Genomic DNA, 21,906 nt, shown 5'->3' on the forward strand with positions numbered 1-21,906 from the left:
TGATGAAACACATTCGCAATGCATTCAACACATTTAATGGAATTATATAAAGGTCACTTGAGTGGCTACTAAGCATACGTAAACCCCACACCAGTTCTCGTGCTTTATTCAACTCCTGAGCCATTGGGGCCCTCTATGACCCACTTTATTCACACTTGGCATTGAGTCGTTTGCGGTTTCAAAGCGACTCTAGATCTGTTATAGCACGTTATTGTGTACCTCTGAATTTAAAATACAATTAACGACTGCGAGTGACACAAAGCAAATTGCGGCGGTTGACTTCAAAGAAACTAACAAGTCAAGTCAAGTTTTATTATTCCAATAAAACCCCGTGAGGGTACATGGAAAATTAAAAAACACAGTAAAAACACATTTCATTCAACACCAAATAAAAGGAACTAAAACAAAAAGAAATCAGACTATGTACAGAAAAGGGAGTTGAGGGGTGAGGGAGAGCAAAAACAATACAAGAAACAATTCAACAATAATAATAATAAATAATAATAATAATAATAATAATAATAATAATAATAATTGTCAGTAAGTACTGGTGTCACATGACTGATGTGAACCAGTTGATTGGCTAATGGCGATGCGCTTAAATCTGTTAGCGCACTCCTGGAGTGCGCTAACTTTTCCACAGAGCGTATTCTTACACCCTTTGCCAAAGCGAGACTGTACTCTCATCCTCAGAATTAATTAATGACATGTAGCTTATATTCTCCACAATACCAATGATTATGACCATAAATGTCCTGCTTTTCAATTAAAGCAGAAGTGGTTTTTTTTCTGACAGATTGCATGCGCCTGTGCCGCCCACAGTTGCACTGATCTAAAAATAGAACCCGCTGTGTCTAATTTTTCAGTTTCGACTTGCGAAGATTCCTCTCATAATTATGCCATGTTGGTGGCATGTACCTTATTATCCACATTACCAAATAATGAGTTAGTATACAATTCCCAGCAGCTAACAGAAAACACAAGTGTTATTCCGATAACGTAGCAGCTAGATCAGCACGTAGCAGACTACACTGAAATACGACTGCATCTGTTCAGTAAATGAATGTTTTCCGTTTATTTTAAGGCAAGAACAATCGGAATCGAAAACGTGTAGGGTTTAGAACGTTCTTACCACATATAAGACTTATTACCAGCCTGCTTTATGTGTGCAGACTCAGTGCAACGGGACGAGCAATTTTTGTTTTTGAAACATGATGAGACTCAGTGCAATAGCCTAGCAGACGACATAAATCCCGCTCAGCAAATTAACATGTTAGGCAAATGTGAACAATAAAACGATGGGGATATAATACGTGTAGGGTTCAGAGCATTCTTACCGTTCATATTTAGTACCAGACTCCCCGATGAGGGAAGATACCACACGAAAAACATGCCACGTTTATTTTGAAAATGGGCTTTCCGTCGACCTTGGCAAGGGGCAAAACTCTGCACAGTCAATCTGTCGAAGCTCGATGAAGGTTTCGAACCGCAAATAACTGAAAGCACAGTCCTTTCTCCGAGTTCAAATGAGAGAAAGATCATCACTGTTTAGCTTAACGCTACACTGGAATTTACCCACAGAAATTAAAACAAGAGTTTGCGTGTGATGAAAGCACGACACACGAGACAGCCCACACAAAAGTAGATCTTCTATACGACCTGACCACACAGTTATGCCTATTCAAATGCGCATAGCAAAATGTGCGTGTTGTATCTTCTTTTTTCTCTGGCGGTACCGACAATATCGTTATTGAAACAATCCCAGTGCACTAAGGGATTTATAGAGCAAATCTCGAAAATAATTATTGAACTCAGCGCTATGCGCTTCGTTCAATAATGAATTTTCTCGATTTGCTCTATAAATCCCTTAGTGCACTGGGATGTCTCAATAACTTAAATAATAATAATAATAATAATAATAATAATAATAATAATAAAAATAAAACACTACAAGTGCAAAGTGATTACATACATTTCTTTACTATGGGAAATGGGGGGAAGGGGGAGGGGGGGGTGGAGGGTGAGTTAACATCAGGACAAAAATACTATTACAAACAACACAAAACAGATAACGGAGTATAAAGCTAAAAGAGAATTAAATTTTACTCGCTTCTCAAACAGTCCATGACAAGTGTCATGAACTTTGCGAGTTTTAGCAATAAACTCTTTTTTGTAGTGGAAAAAAGCTCTTTGAATTTAACTGAATTGGGACGGGCATAATAATAGCACCGTAACAACTGTTTTCTATAATTGGTAAAAAAAAGTACATACTAAAATATAATGGAACTCGTCCCCAAGGTCACCTGATGAACATTTGTGACAGATTCTGTCTTGTCTGGGAACACCAAGAGTCCTACCTTTTTGTATAGGCAATTTATGATTCAGTGTTCTAAATTTTAAAACAGCGTTTGCTAAATTAACCGGCAGGATAGACAAGTACTTTTCAAACTCAAAATTCTCTTTATACATTCTATAATTATAATAAAACTCATTGTTATTTATTTCTGAATGCCAGGTTTGGACAAATTGGTCTTGTAGCCTATTTTTCATCAGTGCTTTGAAAGTATTAAAATAACCACCATCCGTTACATTATCGATAGTTTGATTATGCCAAAAATCACTAAAGCCTAACTCATTTAGAACACCATGGACAGAAAGCAGAAATTTTGACTTGTATACACCAGCCGGTTAGCCGATTTGAAGAAACTTTGTCTGCTTGGGCAATGGTAAGATCAGTTCAGCTCATGTGATGTGATGGTAGCCCTGTCGCGGCCAGTACGTGTTTTAAGCGCAATATAGTCATTCTACACAGGCAGAACAACAAACAGTATCAAATGTTCGGAAATCTCAGTCGACTATCATTCAGAAGAAGAGGAAAGTTGCATGGTCCAGTTCTAGCCCTCATTAAATATGCAGACGACATGGCCCTCGTTGGGCGTCTGAAGGACGACGAAACTTTGTCAAAGTATTTTACCCAAGTTGATCTTCTGAATGAATGGTTCAAGTCCAGTTTCTTGCAGTTGAATGTAGGCAAAACAAAAGAAATGATTTTTGGAGGAAAGAGTGATAATTGTGGTCCCCAAAAAGTGAGAATAAGCGACAAGTAAGTTGAACTTGTGGAAACCTTCAAATATCTTGGGGTTTCAATTGACAATAAGCTGACTTTTAGTGATCATGTTCATGCTGTTTATAAGAAAGCTCAGCAGCGACTTTTTCTTCTCAGGAAGCTTAAATATTTTAATGTCAATCAAAGTGTTATGGAACTTGTGTATCGCAGTTTGATTGAAAGCATACTGACTTTTAACATTGTGACATGGTATGGTACCACAAATGTTAAAAACAAAGCTAAACTCCACCGCATTGTTGCGACGGCTAGCAAGCTTGTTGGGCAACCCCAACGACAGCTGACCAGTCTCTACGAAGCTGCCATTAAGCGGAAAGCTCTCAAAATTGTCCGTGATCCGATCCATCCTCTCAACCCCTGTTTCGAAATTCTCCCTTCAGGTAAACGTTATAAGGTCCCTTTGGCACGCAAAAACCAGTTTAAAAAGTCATTCCTGCCTTCTGCAGTCACCATTTTAAATTCTTCTCGCATCACGTAGAGGCTGGTCGGCTGGGAAAAAACAAACAATGTGTACATGTGAAGGTGTGTGGGAAATATTTGTAATGTGATTACTCTGCTGTGAAACCCAACTCCTGTGATATGAGAGGGTAAATTCACATAGTGCAATATCATATTTGATTGTATCCCTTTTATGTTTTATGTTTTATGTGTGTCGTCCTATACAATTGTTGTTATAATCGTTTACAGGCAGGCAGGGTGTGCCGAAGAAAAATTTCCATTTTTATGTAATATTTTAATGGACAATAAAGTGCTGTTATTGTTATTGTTATTGTTATTGTTTTCGGTAGCCTACTTCCCCGCCATCGAGTGAAAAGAGCTGCATCTTACTCACACCAGTCAACGCACACACCCACCTCGTTTGACCTGCATCCGGGCTCCCTTTTTTCAAACTTTCAAAACTTCGAATTGCACTGATTTTGTCTTGATGATAAAGGATTATTTCGTGTTTTAACAATGCTTGTCTCACATGCTGTCAATGTGTTCTTTAGATTTAAAAAATTAGGTCTAGCGCCAACACGAGGCTTCCGATCCATGTCCACGCAAACTATATTTAATTAAATGCTCGCTCTTGATATAGAGCACCTAGGGTGTTCTCTAGCGGTAAGCGTTCCAACGAAAGGGTGTTTTTACTGTTTGTACTATCCTGGCGGTGTCTGTGATCGGAAACTGATGGTTTACTGGAGGCGGAGTGGACAATCAAAAGTTTACACACACCCATGCTTGCTGACTATATAGTTTTCACAAGCTGTTAAACGGATACTAATTTGCTTACTTCATATTCTTCCGACGTCAAATGCGTGTTTAAAATGAATTACTTTGATGTGTACTTTAAAAATGCCATGTAAATATAAAACAAGTCGCGTAAGGCGAAATTACTACATTTAGTCAAGCTGTGGAACTCACAGAATGAAACTGAACGTAGTCCGCCGCTAGTGCAAAAGGCAGTGAAAGTGACGAGCCTGTTTGGCGCGGTAGCGGTTGCGCTGTGCTTCATAGCACGCTTTACTGTACCTCTCTTCGTTCATGGTAGTTTTCATTTTCGCGGTTTCTGAGGAACATTAACTGTCTCGTTCTGTGTAAAATGTTACAAAATATTAAAAACAATTCTTACTGTCTTTGTATTTCTCGTACCCAACCCCTCACATCCCTCCACTCTCTCTCCCCCACCCCTTTCTCCCACCACCGCACTCACTCCCCCCCCCCCTCCATTTTCTTTCTCTCCCTCTCGATCATGATTATTCATGAGGGAAATTTCCACTGATACGTTTTCTTGTATCCGGGGAGACCTTTACAGTTTTACGACCTCAGCGGGACAAGCAGCACACACACACACACACACAAGGCGGTAAACGATTTACTCATGTTATTGCTTTCAACATAGGTTGAGCGCAGCTACACACACACACGGCGGCAGCCCAACCTGCCGCTTCCCAGCCTGCCGTATCCCACCCTGCCGCACCCAACCAGCCGCATCCCAGCCTGCCGCACCCCAACCTGCCGCATCCCACCCTGCCGCACCCCACCCTGCCGCATCCCAACCTGCTGCACCCCAACCTGCCGCATCCCACCCTGCCGCACCCCAACCTGCCGTATCCCACCCTGCCGCGATGTCGATTTTAGTGTGTGTGTGTGTGTGTGTGTGTGTGTGTGTGTGTGTGTGTGTGTGTGTGTCAGTGCGTGAGTGTTTGTGTGTGTGAGGCAGAGAGAGAGAGAGAGAGTAAATGAGAGACTGAGAGAGAGAGAGAGACGTGACACACACACACACACACACACACACACACACACACACACACACACACACACAGAGACACCCACGCTGACAAACACTCGAAAACAGAATAGTATTCAGATTTACTTCCAACGTAGAAGCATATGTTCAAGTACAATGGAAATAACTGTCGTTGACGTTAAAACATTCTTATATTAAAAGTTTACGTATGGCATTCAAGTTATGAAAGATTGAGATAAAATGTATGTTGCATATGAACGGTTAGCACTCCGCCATTCCATTCCGCTCGCACACACACACACACACACACACACACACACACACACACACACACACACACACACACACACACACACACACACACACACACGCACATACACATTGCACTCAATAGGTACATGATAGACTCTTAGTGTCTCAACCACTCTGTTTAGTAGTGGTATACAATGTGGCGCACAGAGGTGAGGAACTCGTCCGTTGTCATGTCGCCTTGGCGGAACATTTCCCGAAGTCGCATGAGACGTTCGTCTAGCTCACGATACTTTCGGCGACGAGATGGTGGTCTTGCCCCGAGGCGAGCCCTGTTAAACGATATCTCCATTTGAGCCTGCTCTTCCCTCAAGATGTTGACGAGGACATGCACATTAGGATGTTGACGGCCCACAATCTTGTTTAGTTTGCTGTGCCAAGATTCGACGCGATTGTTTGTTCTTATTTCATCGAACGCAGAAGAAGAAGAAGAAGTTTGTTCTTATGTCCGTGTCGTGGACGTTCCACATCGCAGGGGTGTTATTCCAAGGTCACCGGTCAAATCTATTGCATCAATCGTCTTTGGAATTAGGGGCATGTGCTGACGTATAGCCCGATGCACACACACGCACACACACACACACACACACACACAAACACAAACACAAACACACATACACACACACACACACACAATCATACACGCACTAAAATCGACATCGCGGCAGGGTGGGATACGGCAGGTTGGGGTGCGGCAGGGTGGGATACGGCAGGTTGGGGTGCGGCAGGGAGGGATGCGGCAGGTTGGGGTGCGGCAGGGTGGGGTGCGGCAGGCTGGGATGCGGCAGGTTGGGGTGCGGCAGGCTGGGATGCGGCAGGTTGGGTGCGGCAGGGTGGGATACGGCAGGCGGGGAAGCGGCAGGTTGGGATGACACCACACACACACACAAGGCGGTAAATGCCCGTCCAGACACTCCCGGCCGACCCTGTCCACATTTGACTTATGCTCAAAACGGCCCCGTTGGGCGCACCGCGTCGTGCAATGATCGCGAAGCGTTATTTGCAGAAGAATAGCGCGTGTTCTAATTTCTATGACACAGGCATAGAACGACGGAAATTTGACCAATCAGAGCAAACCAGAGCGATGACGTCAGCTGCTCGCGGCGCGGCAGTCGAATTCAACTGAACCTTCTTGTCAGGTGACCCGCTGCACTGATACCGCGTTGTGAAAAGAATCGTCGATGTGTGGCCACTCGGCAAATCCCGCGCGACGCACAAAACGGCCTGCGGCGCATAGAGCGTAAAACGGCGGCCAAGTCTGGACAGGGCTTAAACGATTTACTCATGTTATTGCTTTCAACATAGGTAGAGCGCAGCTACACACACACAAGGCGGTAAACGATTTACTCATGTTATTGCTTTCAACATAGGTAGAGCACAGCTATACACACACACACACACACAAGGCGGTAAACGATTTACTCATGTTATTGCTTTCAACATAAGTAGAGCGCAGCTACACACACACACACACACAAGGCGGTAAACGATTTACTCATGTTATTGCTTTCAACATAGGTAGAGCGCAGCTACACACACACACAAGGCGGTAAACGATTTACGCATGTTATTGCTTTCAACATAGGTAGAGCGCAGATACACACACACACATACACACACACAAGGCGGTAAACGATTTACTCATGTTATTGCTTTCAACATAGGTAGAGCGCAGCTACACACACACACACACACACACACACAAGACAGTAAACGATTTACTCATGTTATTGCTTTTAACATAGGTAGAGCGCAGCTACACACACACACACAAGGCGGTAAACGATTTACTCATGTTATTGCTTTTTACATAGGTAGAGCGCAGCTACACACACACACACAAGGCAGTAAACGATTTACTCATGTTATTGCTTTCAACATAGGTAGAGCGCAGCTACACACACACACACACACACAAGACGGTAAACGATTTACTCATGTTATTGCTTTCAACATAGGTAGAGCGCAGCTACACACACAAACACACACACAAGGCGGTAAACGATTTACTCATGTTATTGCTTTCAACATAGGTAGAGTGCAGCTACACACACACACACACACACAAGGCGGTAAACAATTTACTCATGTTATTGCTTTCAACATAGGTAGAGCGCAGCTACAGACACACACACAGAAGGCGGTAAACGATTTACTCATGTTATTGCTTTCAACAAAGGTAGAGCGCAGCTACACACACACACACACACAAGGTGGTAAACGATTTACTCATGTTATTGCTTTCAACATAGGTAGAGCGCAGCTACACACACACACACACAAGACAGTAAACGATTTACTTATGTTATTGCTTTCAACATAGGTAGAGCGCAGATACACACACACACACACAAGGCGGTAAACGATTTACTCATGTTATTGCTTTTAACATAGGTAGAGCGCAGCTACACACACACACACACACAAAGCGGTAAACGATTTCCTCATGTTATTGCTTTCAACATAGGTAGAGCGCAGCTACACACACACACACACAAGGCGGTAAACGATTTACTCACGTTATTACTTTCAACATAGGTAGAGCGCAGCTACACACACACACACACAAGGCGGTAAACGATTTACTCACGTTATTGCTTTCAACATAGGTAGAGCGCAGCTACACACACATACACACGCACACACAAGGCGGTAAACGATTTACTCACGTTATTGCTTTCAACATAGGTAGAGCGCAGCTACTCACACACACACACACAAGGCGGTAAACGATTTACTCACGGTATTGCTTTCAACATAGGTAGAGCGCAGCTACACACACACACACACACACAAGGCGGTAAACGATTTACTCATGTTATATCTTTCAACATAGGTAGGGCGCAGCTACACACACACACACACAAGGCGGTAAACAATTTACTCATGTTATTGCTTTCAACAAATGTAGACCGCAGCTACACACACACACACACACACACACACACAAGACGGTAAACGATTTACTCATGTTATTGCTTTCAACATAGGTAGAGCGCAGCTACACACACACACACACACACACAAGGCGGTAAACGATTTACTCATGTTATTGCTTTCAACATAGGTAGAGCGCAGCTACACACACACACACACACACACACACACACACACACACACACACACACACACACACACACACACACACACACACACAAGGCAGTAAACGATTTACTCATGTTATTGCTTTCAACAAAGATAGAGCGCAGCTACACACACACACACACAAGGCGGTAAACGATTTACTCATGTTATTGCTTTCAACATAGGTAGAGCGCAGCTACACACACACACACACAAGGCGGTAAACGATTTACTCATGTTATTGCTTTCAACATAGGTAGAGCGCAGCTACACACACACACACACACACACACACACACAAGGCGGTAAACGATTTACTCATGTTATTGCTTTCAACATAGGTAGAGCGCAGCTACACACACACACACACACAAGGCGGTAAACGATTTACTCATGTTATTGCTTTCAACATAGGTAGAACGCAGCTATACACACACACACACACACACACACAAGGCGGTAAACGATTTACTCATGTTATTGCTTTCAACATAGGTAGAGCGCAGCTACACACACACACACACACACACACAAGGCGGTAAACGATTTACTCATGTTATTGCTTTCAACATAGGTAGAGCGCAGCTATACACACACACACACACACACACACACAAGGCGGTAAACGATTTACTCATGTTATTGCTTTCAACATAGGTAGAGCGCAGCTACACACACACAAGGCGGTAAACGATTTACTCATGTTATTGCTTTCAACATAGGTAGAGCACAGCTATACACACACACACACACACAAGGCGGTAAACGATTTACTCATGTTATTGCTTTCAACATAGGTAGAGCGCAGCTACACACACACACACACAAGGCGGTAAACGATTTACTCATGTTATTGCTTTCAACATAGGTAGAGCGCAGCTACACACACACACACAAGGCGGTAAACGATTTACTCATGTTATTGCTTTCAACATAGGTAGAGCGCAGCTACACACACACACACACACACAAGGCGGTAAACGATTTACTCATGTTATTGCTTTCAACATAGGTAGAGCGCAGCTACACACACACAAGGCGGTAAACGATTTACTCATGTTATTGCTTTCAACGTTTCTAGAGCGCAGCTACACACAAACACGTTCAAACACACAATCCAGGCAATTCAGCGACGGGTGAATAAGTAATGCTCGCTTTCAGCTTCTTCTCTTTTTTTTTCTATTCACATTTTTTTTTTTAAATCTTTACAAAGCCGTGCATTCTTGTTAACAACAAAAAAGCACGACACGTTAAACTGAGAAGAAAAAGTGCTATCAGAGAGAACATTGTGAATTTGCTTTCAGTTTTTCAATCTACAGTCAAAGAAGGGGTCTTATTCGATACAAGGTTGCTGCTTTTCGTGGAGGGACATTTCGCAACCTACACAAAGTCGCTGTGACTGATTGAATGTACCTGTTGTCAGTTATTCAAACATTAGTGTTTATTATGTGTCCTACTATTCCTAGTAGAACTATGCACTTTGTCGCAATGTGTTCAAAACAGGTTACAGAAATGTGTTCAAAAGTGGAACACTTCTGTTTAGAGTGATTAAACGCAGTCCGATGACATCAGTGTTACAGTTTGACGCAGTAGTCTCCCTTGTCACAACAGCTGGTCTGCAGAGTTGCCTGCCTTGCGCATCGAGCTATTTATAGACCAAAGGTTCAATGGCTGTCAGATACCTGTTGATTTTACTTTTAGTGAGCTACATGTATCGGATAAGGTCTGACTGCGGTTGTGTCCTAGCAAAGTATTGTCAACATTTGTGTCCAGCAAATCAGATTTGTTTACAGGGCAGATAGGGCTGTAATTTACAGGAGTAAAGGAGTGAGATTCCGCTAAATTACCAAGCCTTTGACAAAAAATGTACTCCAGACGTAAATCAAAGTAGAGCACTTTGTTACATCAGGATTTTAGGAACCGTTTTCAGCCGGGCTTCAAGATTGTCTGTTGTGCGGGTGACGTAAGTATTTACTTAATTAGCGACCAGCCCGGTGATGGTTAAGTAATAATATTAAGGCTGGAGTCTGCCTCTGAGAAAAAAGTAGTAAAAGTGAATGTGACTGTTGCAATGGCAAGAAATAACAAACAAACAAAATAGGGTTTAACGCGCTAATTTGTAAAATATTGACTGAGACTTGAATATGGGGTATTAGATTTTTTTGTTACTACAATTGTAACTAAAGAAATTACTGAAGAGTCCACTATGGACATGTAAACAAAGCAGCAATCAAATGATCACGACTGAACAAGACTGATAAAGGAACAAAACAGAACACAAATACAGTTACTTTGCTAGTAAATTACAAAACAAAACAACAACAACAACAACAACAACAACAACAACAACAACAACAACAACAACAACTTTGTTCCCACTTTTGACATGTACTCCCAAGCATGAAACACAAACACAAACACAAATAATGATACATAAGGAAAAAATGACACCAAATTGTAGAACGTTGTTCCATCCAAGGCAAGGTTTCCCTTACTATGAATATCCCTTAACACACTAAATGTTTAAACTGTGATATTTCTACTACCTCTACCCCCACCCATTTTGACAGAAAAGTCTAAAAAGTAAATAAAAGTGAACAGGAATTTTGTAACAGCTAATGTATTTAAGTTCGATTTCTTAGGAGAGAAGTAAAACAAAATAGCCGCAAAATCGTAAGCCACAGTGACACCCCCTCTCGTCCTCCCCCTACCAAAACCCCTTCACCCCACCCCCACCCCCACCCATCCTGCCCTCTCTCGAAAAGATCCCACTGCACCTTCAGCGAAAGCGACAAAAAGGTCTTAAATGCACCATCACAAAAAGCAGTAAGCTCACACAGAACTAGACCCTTTTGGCCTATTTTCCAAGAGAGAAAAAAGGTCACACGTACAAAAAAAGAAGGTAACACATACAACATTTATGTCGTACACAAAAGTCTAGACACACTCCTCCCCCCCTCCCCGCCCATCCCCCCCCCTCCCCGCCCATCCCCCCCCCTCCCCGCCCATCCCCCCCCTCCCCTTATCGCTTTCCCCCTTAAGCGACGTACAGTGAGTGCTGTGGACAATACTATCCGATGGGGGGTGGCAAGTCAGAAAGCTATTAGGCTCCAAATGATCAACGTCATGGTACAGTGGCGTGGTTAATCCTGCGTGACGTCTTCAAAGACACCGCTGGTTCCACATGAATACTATTCACTCAAAGCCTAGGTAAGGATTGGCATTGCAACCCTCACCCTCCCGCTCACTCTCTCTCTCTATCTCTCTCTCTCTCCACCGACCTCTGGGGTGAAGTGCGCGAACCGAAAGTGCATGCCACCCAAACGGGAGAGAACAAACCGCGAAGTCTGATTCGTTGAAATCACAACAAATCTCAATTTCAACCAAACCAATAATGCGGCTGGCTGCAATCCTGTTGGTCATTTTCTCGTGCACCACGGCCCTGGTCATTGGGGACTTTCCTCCAGCCAGTTTGGGCACACTGATATTGCTGTGGACACTGCACATGACAGTGTTGCACCCACCCCCTTTCTTACCATCCACAGATACTGACATTATTTTAGACATTGGATGAATTGGGGCGGATGTAGGAGTGTGTGTGTGTGTGTGTGTGTTTGTGTGTATCGGTTTGTGCGTGTGTGTGTGTGTGTGTGTGTGTGTGTGTGTGTGTGTGCATGCGTGTGTGTATGCGTGCGTGCGTGCGTGTGGTTGTGTTTGAGTATGTCGCTCTGTCTATTTTATTGACTCTTTAAAACATGTGTATGTCTCAGTGTGCCTTGTCTTAGTGGATGTTTGTTTGAGCGCAATATCAAGACGAGTATTCACAACCTTGGGTAACAAAATAGTCAGTGTTCTGTAATCTGTAAAGAGAATATGGCAGGTTTTTTATTTTTTATTGCAGCATTATATCAATGTTATGTGTTGACAGATATTGGATGAGCGACTTAGGTGATGTTTGAAATACGTTTACTTTTGATAATTCGTAGTAAATTGTAACATTTTGCAAATTTTGATATGGCAGCCACCTTGAAGGGGTGATTAGAAAGTTCGCGGCTGTCCGTGCTGGGGGCATGGCAGGCCAACTTGGTTGCCTCCCTTTTCCCACATAGTCACGCTCCCATTTCTCCTTCTTCCGCGTTCCCGGCCATGCTAGCTTTTCAGTTACGTTAGTATGGCGAATTCCGCAGTCCGCCGCAATAAGCGGCATATCATAATTAATCTAACTAGGAATTGCTCCTACATACGGTGTAGTACCAGGTTAAATCCCCTACTTTGAGGCAAAATTGGTGCTTAAGAGAGTGAATACAGTAATTTTATTTGTTCAATTTTATTTTATTTTTGTGTGCGAGGTTTCTAAAATTAGAAAAAAGGCACCTCGATCACGGCTTCCTCGCCCAATCCACAAGCAACGCAGAACTGTTTTTACTTTCAGAGAGTCTGAAGAGTCACGAATGGCGTCCCATACCCTGGACCCCGAACAGGGAGTGAGGCTCCTGCCCCAGCCCGGCGTTAGGGGGTTCAAGGTGCAAGACGACTGCAAGGAGAACGAGAGCGCCGCGTTTAGCGAGTTCCAGGTGCAGGGCGGATCGGGAGCGGACACGGAAGAGGACTTTGAGCGTCACCAGTGGAGCAGCAAGCGAGAGTACATGCTGTCTGCAATTGGCTTCTGTGTGGGGGTCGGCAACATCTGGAGGTTCCCCTACATGTGCACTCGGAATGGAGGAGGTAAGGGGAACATTGAAGAGACAGACAGACAGACAGACATACAAACACACATACACACACGCACGCACGCACGCACACACACACACACACACACACACATTCTCACACACACATTCTCACACATTCTCACACACACACAGACACACACACACACACACACACACACACACACACAGGCAAAAGGATAGAGCATAAGCGTTTAAACGCTTATATCATGGCACGATTTGTTTGAGAAGAATAAACGTTAAATGAAAAATGCCAAACGAGGACAAAGAAGTGAAGTAAAGAAGCTTCATGTGTTGTGTGCACCAAGATGTTATATAGTGACTACAAGCTTTCTGTGTGCTCATGTTTGTTCCACATCTACCTAGTATCTGTTGTAACACTGGACTGGAGTGTATCAACAATGGGGCCAATAGAAGGACATAGAAGAAAAAGAAAGTGAGAATGCTTACTGTCCTGCAGGCTAAATAGTTCGCCTCTTAAGGACATGATATGGGTTATATGATAATTCTTACGCCCTCGCATGTTTAGGTGGTATCATTATGGCAGAATGACCGAGGTCACTGTAGTGACACGGGGATGGGAGATGGATACTGTCTCTGCGTCTGCACATAAAGTTGACCCGTGTCCGTCCCAACCCGGATTCGAACCAGCGACCTTTCGACCACAAGTCCAGTGCTCTACCACTTGAGCTACCCGGGCCCCCATAGAAGGACATACTGATTGTATTTGTTCTGTTTCAGGAGCATTCCTGATCCCCTTCGTGTTGAGCCTGATCGTGATTGGCATGCCGCTCATGTTCCTGGAGATGTCCCTTGGTCAGTTTACTGGACGGAGCACTGTCCACAGTCTGTCAGTTTGCCCTCTGGCTAAAGGTCAGTTCACCCCGTCTACCCTTCGTTAAAGGTTTTTGGCATATCTCTCAGACAGGTATAGTTTTGGATGGGGAACAACAACATTGTAACTTCTGTGCGCTGTAACACATGCATCGATATCACCCTAAAAACTAAGCACGGTCACACTCGCATTGACATCACCCTAAAATGTATGCGGTGTAATATGACGATGTATATATCATCCTGACAGGTGTTGGCTTCGCGATGGCTGTGTTGTCTCAATGGGATTCTGGTATTACAACACGATCTATGCGGTGTAATATATAGGTGAATATTACCCTGGCCGGTGTGGGCTATAAGACGATCTAAGCGGTGTAATATATAGGTGTACATCACCCTGACAGGTGTGGGCTACGCGATGGCCGTGTTGTCTCAATGGCCCATTTTGGTACTACATAACCATCTATGCAGTGTAATATATAGGTATGTCACCCCGACAAGTGTGGGCTACGCGATGGCCCTGATTGCATTCTGGTACATGTACTACAACACGATCTATGCGGTGTAATAAGGGTTTATATCACCCTGACAGGTGTGGGCTACAAGACGAGCTATGCGGTGTAATATATTGGTGTATATCACCCCGACAGGTGTGGGCTACGCGATGGCCGTGTTGTCCCTGGTGGCATTCTGGTACTACAACACGATACAGGGGTGGGCTCTGTACTACCTGGTCATGTCCTGTCAGACCACATTGCCTTGGTCACTGTGTGGTCAGTGGTGGAACACCCCCAGCTGTACAGACTTCTCCACCGCCTTCAAATCTGGTCACGGTAACCATGACAACACCTCCGTCCTTGCTGCTAACGCTTCATCTGATTGGTACAATGCCACCAACGTCATCGCTGGAGGTAACTTGTTTGGAAGTACGATGTAGTTGTTTGAAGTGAAATATGATAGGCGTCTCTCTTCCTTGACATTATACTACGTGCGCATAATTCATATCTCTCTGGCAGACAGACACACTGACACACTGACACAGACATAGACACACGCACACGCGCGCACACACACAGACACACAGACACACACACACACACACACACACACACACGCGCGCGCGCACTCACGCAAACACGCACGCTTGTACCCCCCCCCCCCACACACACACACACACATACACACACTTACACACACACACACACAAACACATACATAATTATACACACACACACACATACACACACACACACACACACACACACACACACACACACACACACTCCTACACAGAAATGGTAACTGAGGACTGGTGATAATGGAAGTGACGGGGGTAGAAAGGACGCCTAACTGTGTCACTTTTGTCATTCTGGTACAGCGGTCATGTTGAATATGACGTCAGCGCCGACCAACATGACGGAGGTGAAGCAAGTGTCGTCAGCAGAAGAGTTCTGGCAGTGAGTTTTTTTCTTTCTTTACTTTTTTTTCTTTGGCTTTTAACGTGTGTGTGCACGATTGTATTAATTATCTTGTTGAGAACTGAACATGCGAGATAATGTGCTCGAGAACCACGCTCTTGAAGCCAGTGATCGATTGACGGCTATGTTTTTTCTGTCCCTCGCAGTCAGTGGTCAATGCACGGCCATGTTTTTCCTGTTATGTTGTTCCTGTCATGTAATTCCTGTCATGTTTTCCGGTCATGTGTTTCCTGGCATGTGTATCCTGTCAAGTGTTTCATGTCATGTTCAGACCTGTTTACACTACACATTGAGCGTAGTAAACTACGAATTTGAATAATATACTACGCAACTACGCAAGTCTGTCGTTTTCTACGCAAACAATATTTAAAAAAAAAAAAAAAAAAAAATTTTTTTTTTTTTTTTTTTTTTTTTCTTCGTCTTTACACCTGTTCCTTGTCCCGTTGTGCTCTCACACCGCCCCGTCCCTGCACGCAAATGGTATTGTTCCGGCTACGCATATCACAATCCGTAATTTTCTTCATCTCCCTTGACCGATCCATTTTCCAATCCATGTTTTCGGCCAGCAGTCGTTTGCTGCGTGCAGCGCGTAAAGCGCCCACGGGCGTTGCGTTGTAGCTTGTTAATGCCGAATAGGCTTCTCCAAGCAAATACCGGGCACAACTGAAAGCGTTACTGCCAAACCATGCGGGCGTTTCGACACAATGGCTGAACGCAGAGCACACGAAAGTGAAGATGAGAACTGTGAAGAAAATGACTCCGAAAGGCCACCGACCAAAAAGAAAAAGACGAGCAATGCGCCGAACCAAGTCTTTCTGCCAAAATATCATCAGGACTACCCATGCCTTGTCTTTGCGGAAAGGAAAACATCATGCTCATTGCACTGTCTGCAATTCCCATTTTTCCGTCAGTCAATCAATACATGTGGTAAAAAGTAGCAATCATTGTTCTTGTTGTTGTGATAGGTCGACGAGAAATTCAACACATTCAATTACAAAACTACACATTTGCCTCATTTTGCTCCCAGAAAATACACATGCAATGTTTTAGGGGTAAACAGGTCTGCATGTTGTTCATGTCATGTTCTTCCGATTATGCTGTTCCTGTCACGTGTTTCCGGTCATGTTTTTCCTGGCATGTGTATTCTGTCATGTTTTTCTTGTCATGTGTTTTCTTTCACGTTGTTCCTGTCGCGTGCTTCCTCTCATGTTGTTCATGTCGTGTATTTCCTGTCATGTGATTTTGATTTTGATTTTTTTTTTGTACATCATAATGCTACCTGTGCCCACAGACACAACGTGCTGCGGGTGTCAGGCGGATTGCACGAGCCCGGTGAACTGGTGTGGTACCTGGTGGTGGCGCTGGGCGCGGCCACCCTCTTCCTCTTCCTGGCGCTGGTCAAGGGCGTGAAGAGCAGCGGCAAGGTTGTGTACGTGACGGCCATCGCCCCATACGTGGTGCTGACCATTCTGCTGGTCAGGGGCGCCACGCTGCCCGGGGCGCTAGACGGCATCCTCTTCTACCTCACGCCGGACTTCTCTCGTCTGCTGGACCCGCAGGTGGGTGTCTCCTCAGTCCAACCTGCGCGCACCAACGCCCCTGAGATATGCACAGTGGAACACCCTTCTTAAGACCTCCAACAAAATCTGAGAAAATCAGGTCTTACTTAAACGGGAGGGAGTCTTAAAACGGAGATAAATGAACAGATGCTAAGAACAGAATCTCTGGGGAACCGCTGCCGAACTGCAGAAGACTGCTGACTTCATGTGGCAGCCACCGACCTGCGGACATGAATATCGAACGCAGAGGAAGAAAAATAATGAACAGAATGTTTGGAAAAGTAAGGTCTTAAAAGGGAGGATGTCAAATGGGGGGTCTTAAAACTGAGGGGGTTCCACTGTATCCCCCAGTGACCTACATTCTGGCACTATGGGTACCGCTTCTTTATGGCTTGGGCTGAGTTGCACCAAGCGAAAGTGGGTGCCACCTAACCGGGTGAGTACAAACCGCGGAGTCTGATTCGTAGAAACCACAACAATTCTGAAAACCAACGTACGTAGCTGGTTCACACCCGGTTGGTAACTTTCTCGTGCACCTCGGCCCAGGTGTCGGTGTCGGTGTTGTGTGGCTGCCAGTCTAACCTGCCCTCTTGCTTTGTCCCCCACATGTGGGGCTGTTGCAGGTGTGGGTGGAGGCGGTGCTACAGGTGTTTTATTCCTTGGGGCCGGCATGGGGCGGGATCCCCACTATGTCCTCCTACAACAAGTTCAACAACAACTGCCTTAGGTTCGTTCTGCTTCCCCCTGCTAGGCACGGGTGATGAAACAGTGCTGCTAATGGACTCGCTGTGACAGAGTTAACGAATTTTGGAAATAACTCTGTTGGGATGGTATACGTTGTAAAAGGGTGACTTCTCTTGCTTTCAGTGAGGTCAGGTTTCTACACGTTGTCCTTGTCCACGTGTTTCACTGAGACACCCATCGCTAGTGACCGGCCTATTACTGATGTAACATGGCAAAGTTTGACTCACTAAAAGCAAGAGTATTCAATATTTCACAACCAATACAATCCTGACAGAGTTATTTCCTAACCACGTAGAGACAGCTGGGTTGTTGTCCTGACAACCGGGGTCGACGGTGGTTGGACGAACGATGTTTGGCAGAAAGATCTGACAGGTTTGGCATGAGTTGTTTTGAAAACTTCAGTGGATAAAAAAACAACTCCACGAACAGGCTTGTTTGGCTGTGCTGAATGGCTTTTTAACGTATTTTGTCCTCAGCAGTTTTAAACTAAAACTTTGTCAATTATTGTAAGCTTTGGAGAATCTTGGAACACTTACGCAGCAAAACTGAGCGATACAGCCTCGCTGAAAAGCTAAGTGTTGATGTCTTTGTAAACAAATGTCTATAGTTTACATGTCACTTTTCATATCCAGCGCTGTTTCTGAGGCCAAAGTGTTGGCTGTGTGCTTGTTTTGCTGACAAATTATACGTTTTGATTCATCCTGATGACATTGCTGTAAGAACGCAGACAGCATTGAAGTCAACCTGTTCACCCTGCTGTCCAGTCGTACCAGTGCGGGCTGAATGTAGCAAGCCAGCCACTGCAGTTGAAACTGCACAATTGACACGGCCAGCAGTGTCAATGGCAGAGACAAACCGACCAATCAGAGACCTGAAGTGTCAATTTTCTGGTCTCCGATTGGTCGTTGTCAATGCGGTTGCCACTGCCGTGGTCAATCCAGCGAAGTGTTGAACTAGCGAATGACTCATTCAAGTGGTGCTCATTCAAGTGTTGTGTGTGTGTGTGTGTGTGTGTGTGTGTGTGTGTGTGTGTGTGTGTTTGACAGGGTGACACAGTAGTTCCCCTTTCGCGGCAGTTGCTCTGCAATAACGGAGTTGTCTCCCGTGTGCAGGGACTCGATCATCCTGACCTTTGTGTGCGAGGGGACCAGCATCTTTGGCGGCTTCGCCATCTTCGCTGTGCTGGGCTACATGGCACGTGAGACAGGACTGGCCATAGACAAGGTCGTGTCTTCAGGTGTGTGAGCCGCGTGTGTGTGTGTGTGTGTGTGTGTGTGTGTGTGCGTGTGTGTGTGTGTGTGTGTGTTTGTTTGTTGTTTGTTTGTTTGTGTGTGTACGTATGTGTGTTTGTTTGTTTGTTTGTTTGTTTGTTTGTGTGTGTGTGTTTGTGTGTGTGTGTGTGTACTCGCCCGGAACAGACAGGAGTGGAAGTCATTTGTTGCTGCCCTACATGCTAACCGGCATAACGGGCAGTAAAGTATGTGTGTGTGTGTGTGTGTGTGTGTGTGTGTGAGTGTGCGTGCGCGTGCGTGCGTGCGTGCGTGCGTGGGCGTGCGTGCGTGCATGCGTGCGTGTGTGTGTGTGTGTGTGTGTGTGTGTTCGGATTAGAAATAAAAGTGACCGTATGTGTGTACAGTCAATGCATTCAGTTCACAAGTCATAGGATGGTTTCAGGGAAGACTTTAAGTCGTACGTTGTGTTGCCGTGTACTGTCACAGGCGAGAGACAAGGTACGTATTTGTGTGATGATAAAATATACACTCTTCAAAAAAAGTTAAGGATCGGTTGAAAAAACGGATCTAATTATTAAAAAAATTGCCAAAAAATTAAACATCGACATAATAATTAAAAGATTAATGTGTTTGAATTAACAAATGAACAATGAGTCTTGACCTAGAATTTTGTTTGGCAGGCAGAGTTATTTCCCTTCGTGGGACTTCTCAGAAGCTTCTGCATTTTGGAAGAAAAAGGGTGTTTTTTATAGCCCCATGAAATTTGCGGAACGCATGCCAGGCCAAAAGGTTGTGATGCACGTGCTACAACAGGGTCCTGGCTATGAACATCGCTCACCAGCTTGTGTTTAAAGGTTGACACGCTGACACAATTATGCACAGTAGCAACATGCCCCCACGAAGAAAACTGAGCGATTTGGATAGAGGAAGGGCAATTGGATGGCTGGTTACAAGACGGTGTTGCTGCCAGGCAAGTGGCCCAGAGGCTTGCAGTGGCTCCCTCTGTCATCATCAGACTAAAACAAAGATTCCAAGCAACTGGAAGAGTGCAAGAGCGACAACGTTCTGGTCGGCCCAGAGTCACCACACAAAGAGAGGATCGCTTCATTCAGAGGCAGGCCATGCAACAAAGAATGGCTACGGCAAACAACATTAGGCAACGCCTATAAGGTACCACCAACACTGTTGTTGGTGGTCAGACGATTCGAAACCGCTTACACAACTTTGGCTTGCGTGCAAGGCGTCCAGTCCGAGGAAGAACCCTGACTGCTAATCACCGAGCAGCTCGCCGAGCCTGGTGCACTCAACATGTGAGGTGGCAACGTCAGCAGTGGGCTCAGGTGTTGTTTACAGATGAGTCCCGCTTTTGCTTGGAACCTGCTGATGGTCGCATCCGAGTGTGGAGGCGTCGCGGAGAGCGCTTCGCAGAAGGCGCTGTTGTGGAACGACAGCATTTTGGCGGAGGCTCTGTGATGGTCTGGGGAGGGATCAGCACACGTCTAAGGACACCTCTGTACCATGTAGTGGGCAACTTGACCGGTGTCCGCTACCAGAATGAGACCCTGCAACCCCTGGTCGTTCCAGCCCTCCAAGCGATCGGCCCTCGTGCGATTCTTCAGGATGACAACGCACCTCCCCATCGCTCTGCAGCTGTAAACACCTTCATCCAGCAGGCCAGGGTCAACAGGATGCTGTGGCCAGCCAACAGCCCGGACCTGAACCCCATAGAGCACATGTGGGACGAGCTTTGTCGTCGGGTACAGCAACATCACCCTCCTCCTGCCAATCTGGGTCAACTGCTGCAATGGCTCCAGCAGGAGTGGAATGGAGTTCCCAGAGCATTCATATGCAACCTGATCCACTCCATGCGCCAACGATGTGTTGAATGCCTGGCACACGCGTTATTGACACAGATTCACATTGTTATGAATTCCATTTTCGAGGGTTGTCACGTTTGACACACTCTAGCTGAATTGTTGCTGCCGCGTTCGATCTTTGCTTTGTTTGTCATTACTCCTTGGTTGTTCAATTATATAAAAAAAATTTAAATGAAAGAATTCGGTCTTGTCTGTTTTGTGTGGCGTGCTTGTAAAATAGTGATCCTTAACTTTTTTTGAAGTGTGTATGTGTGTGTGTGTAAACAGGTCCGGGCCTGGCGTTCATCGTGTACCCAGAGGCCATCTCCCGCCTGCCCATTCCCCAGCTTTGGGCCGTCCTCTTCTTCATCATGATCTTCACACTCTGCTGTGACAGCCTGGTTAGCACGTGCAGTCTGTTCAATGGCTCTCATCGCACTGAGGCAGAGAGAATCCACCCGTTTCCTCTCTTGCTTTTTGTGGGGGGTGTGTGTGGGGGGGTGTTTTTGTTTTGTTGTTGTTTATTGTGGTGTGGGTTGTGTGTTTTAATTTTTTAATTTGTTATAGTAATTACAGGTTTTTGTCGTTAAAAAAAATATTGTGTGACTTTGGCTCAGCTTTCTTTGGCTGTAGTTATGGATTTGTGATGGCCAGGTATTCTTGCTTTTATCACACTAAGGAAGACATAATGAAGCTTTTTCCTTTGTTTCTGTACATTTTAAGTCA

General features: G+C 44.9%; 1 protein-coding gene across 1 annotated transcript in view; it reads left to right on the forward strand.

Annotated features, from left to right (window-relative positions):
* The window catches only part of LOC138972173 (sodium- and chloride-dependent glycine transporter 2-like), a 38,951-nt gene that overhangs the window by 1,995 nt on the left and 15,050 nt on the right, over window positions 1-21,906 (forward strand). Inside the window, exons 2-9 of the mRNA XM_070344923.1 lie at window positions 13,180-13,472; window positions 14,219-14,350; window positions 14,962-15,222; window positions 15,690-15,768; window positions 17,081-17,348; window positions 17,972-18,075; window positions 19,205-19,329; window positions 21,469-21,581. Of these exons, the coding sequence (XP_070201024.1) occupies window positions 13,199-13,472; window positions 14,219-14,350; window positions 14,962-15,222; window positions 15,690-15,768; window positions 17,081-17,348; window positions 17,972-18,075; window positions 19,205-19,329; window positions 21,469-21,581 (1,356 nt within the window). The 5' untranslated portion in view covers window positions 13,180-13,198. The remainder of the gene's footprint in view (window positions 1-13,179; window positions 13,473-14,218; window positions 14,351-14,961; window positions 15,223-15,689; window positions 15,769-17,080; window positions 17,349-17,971; window positions 18,076-19,204; window positions 19,330-21,468; window positions 21,582-21,906) is intronic.

The sequence above is a fragment of the Littorina saxatilis genome, linkage group LG1 (assembly GCF_037325665.1).
Source record: "Littorina saxatilis isolate snail1 linkage group LG1, US_GU_Lsax_2.0, whole genome shotgun sequence".
In the NCBI taxonomy this organism is placed as follows: Eukaryota; Metazoa; Mollusca; class Gastropoda; order Littorinimorpha; family Littorinidae; genus Littorina; species Littorina saxatilis.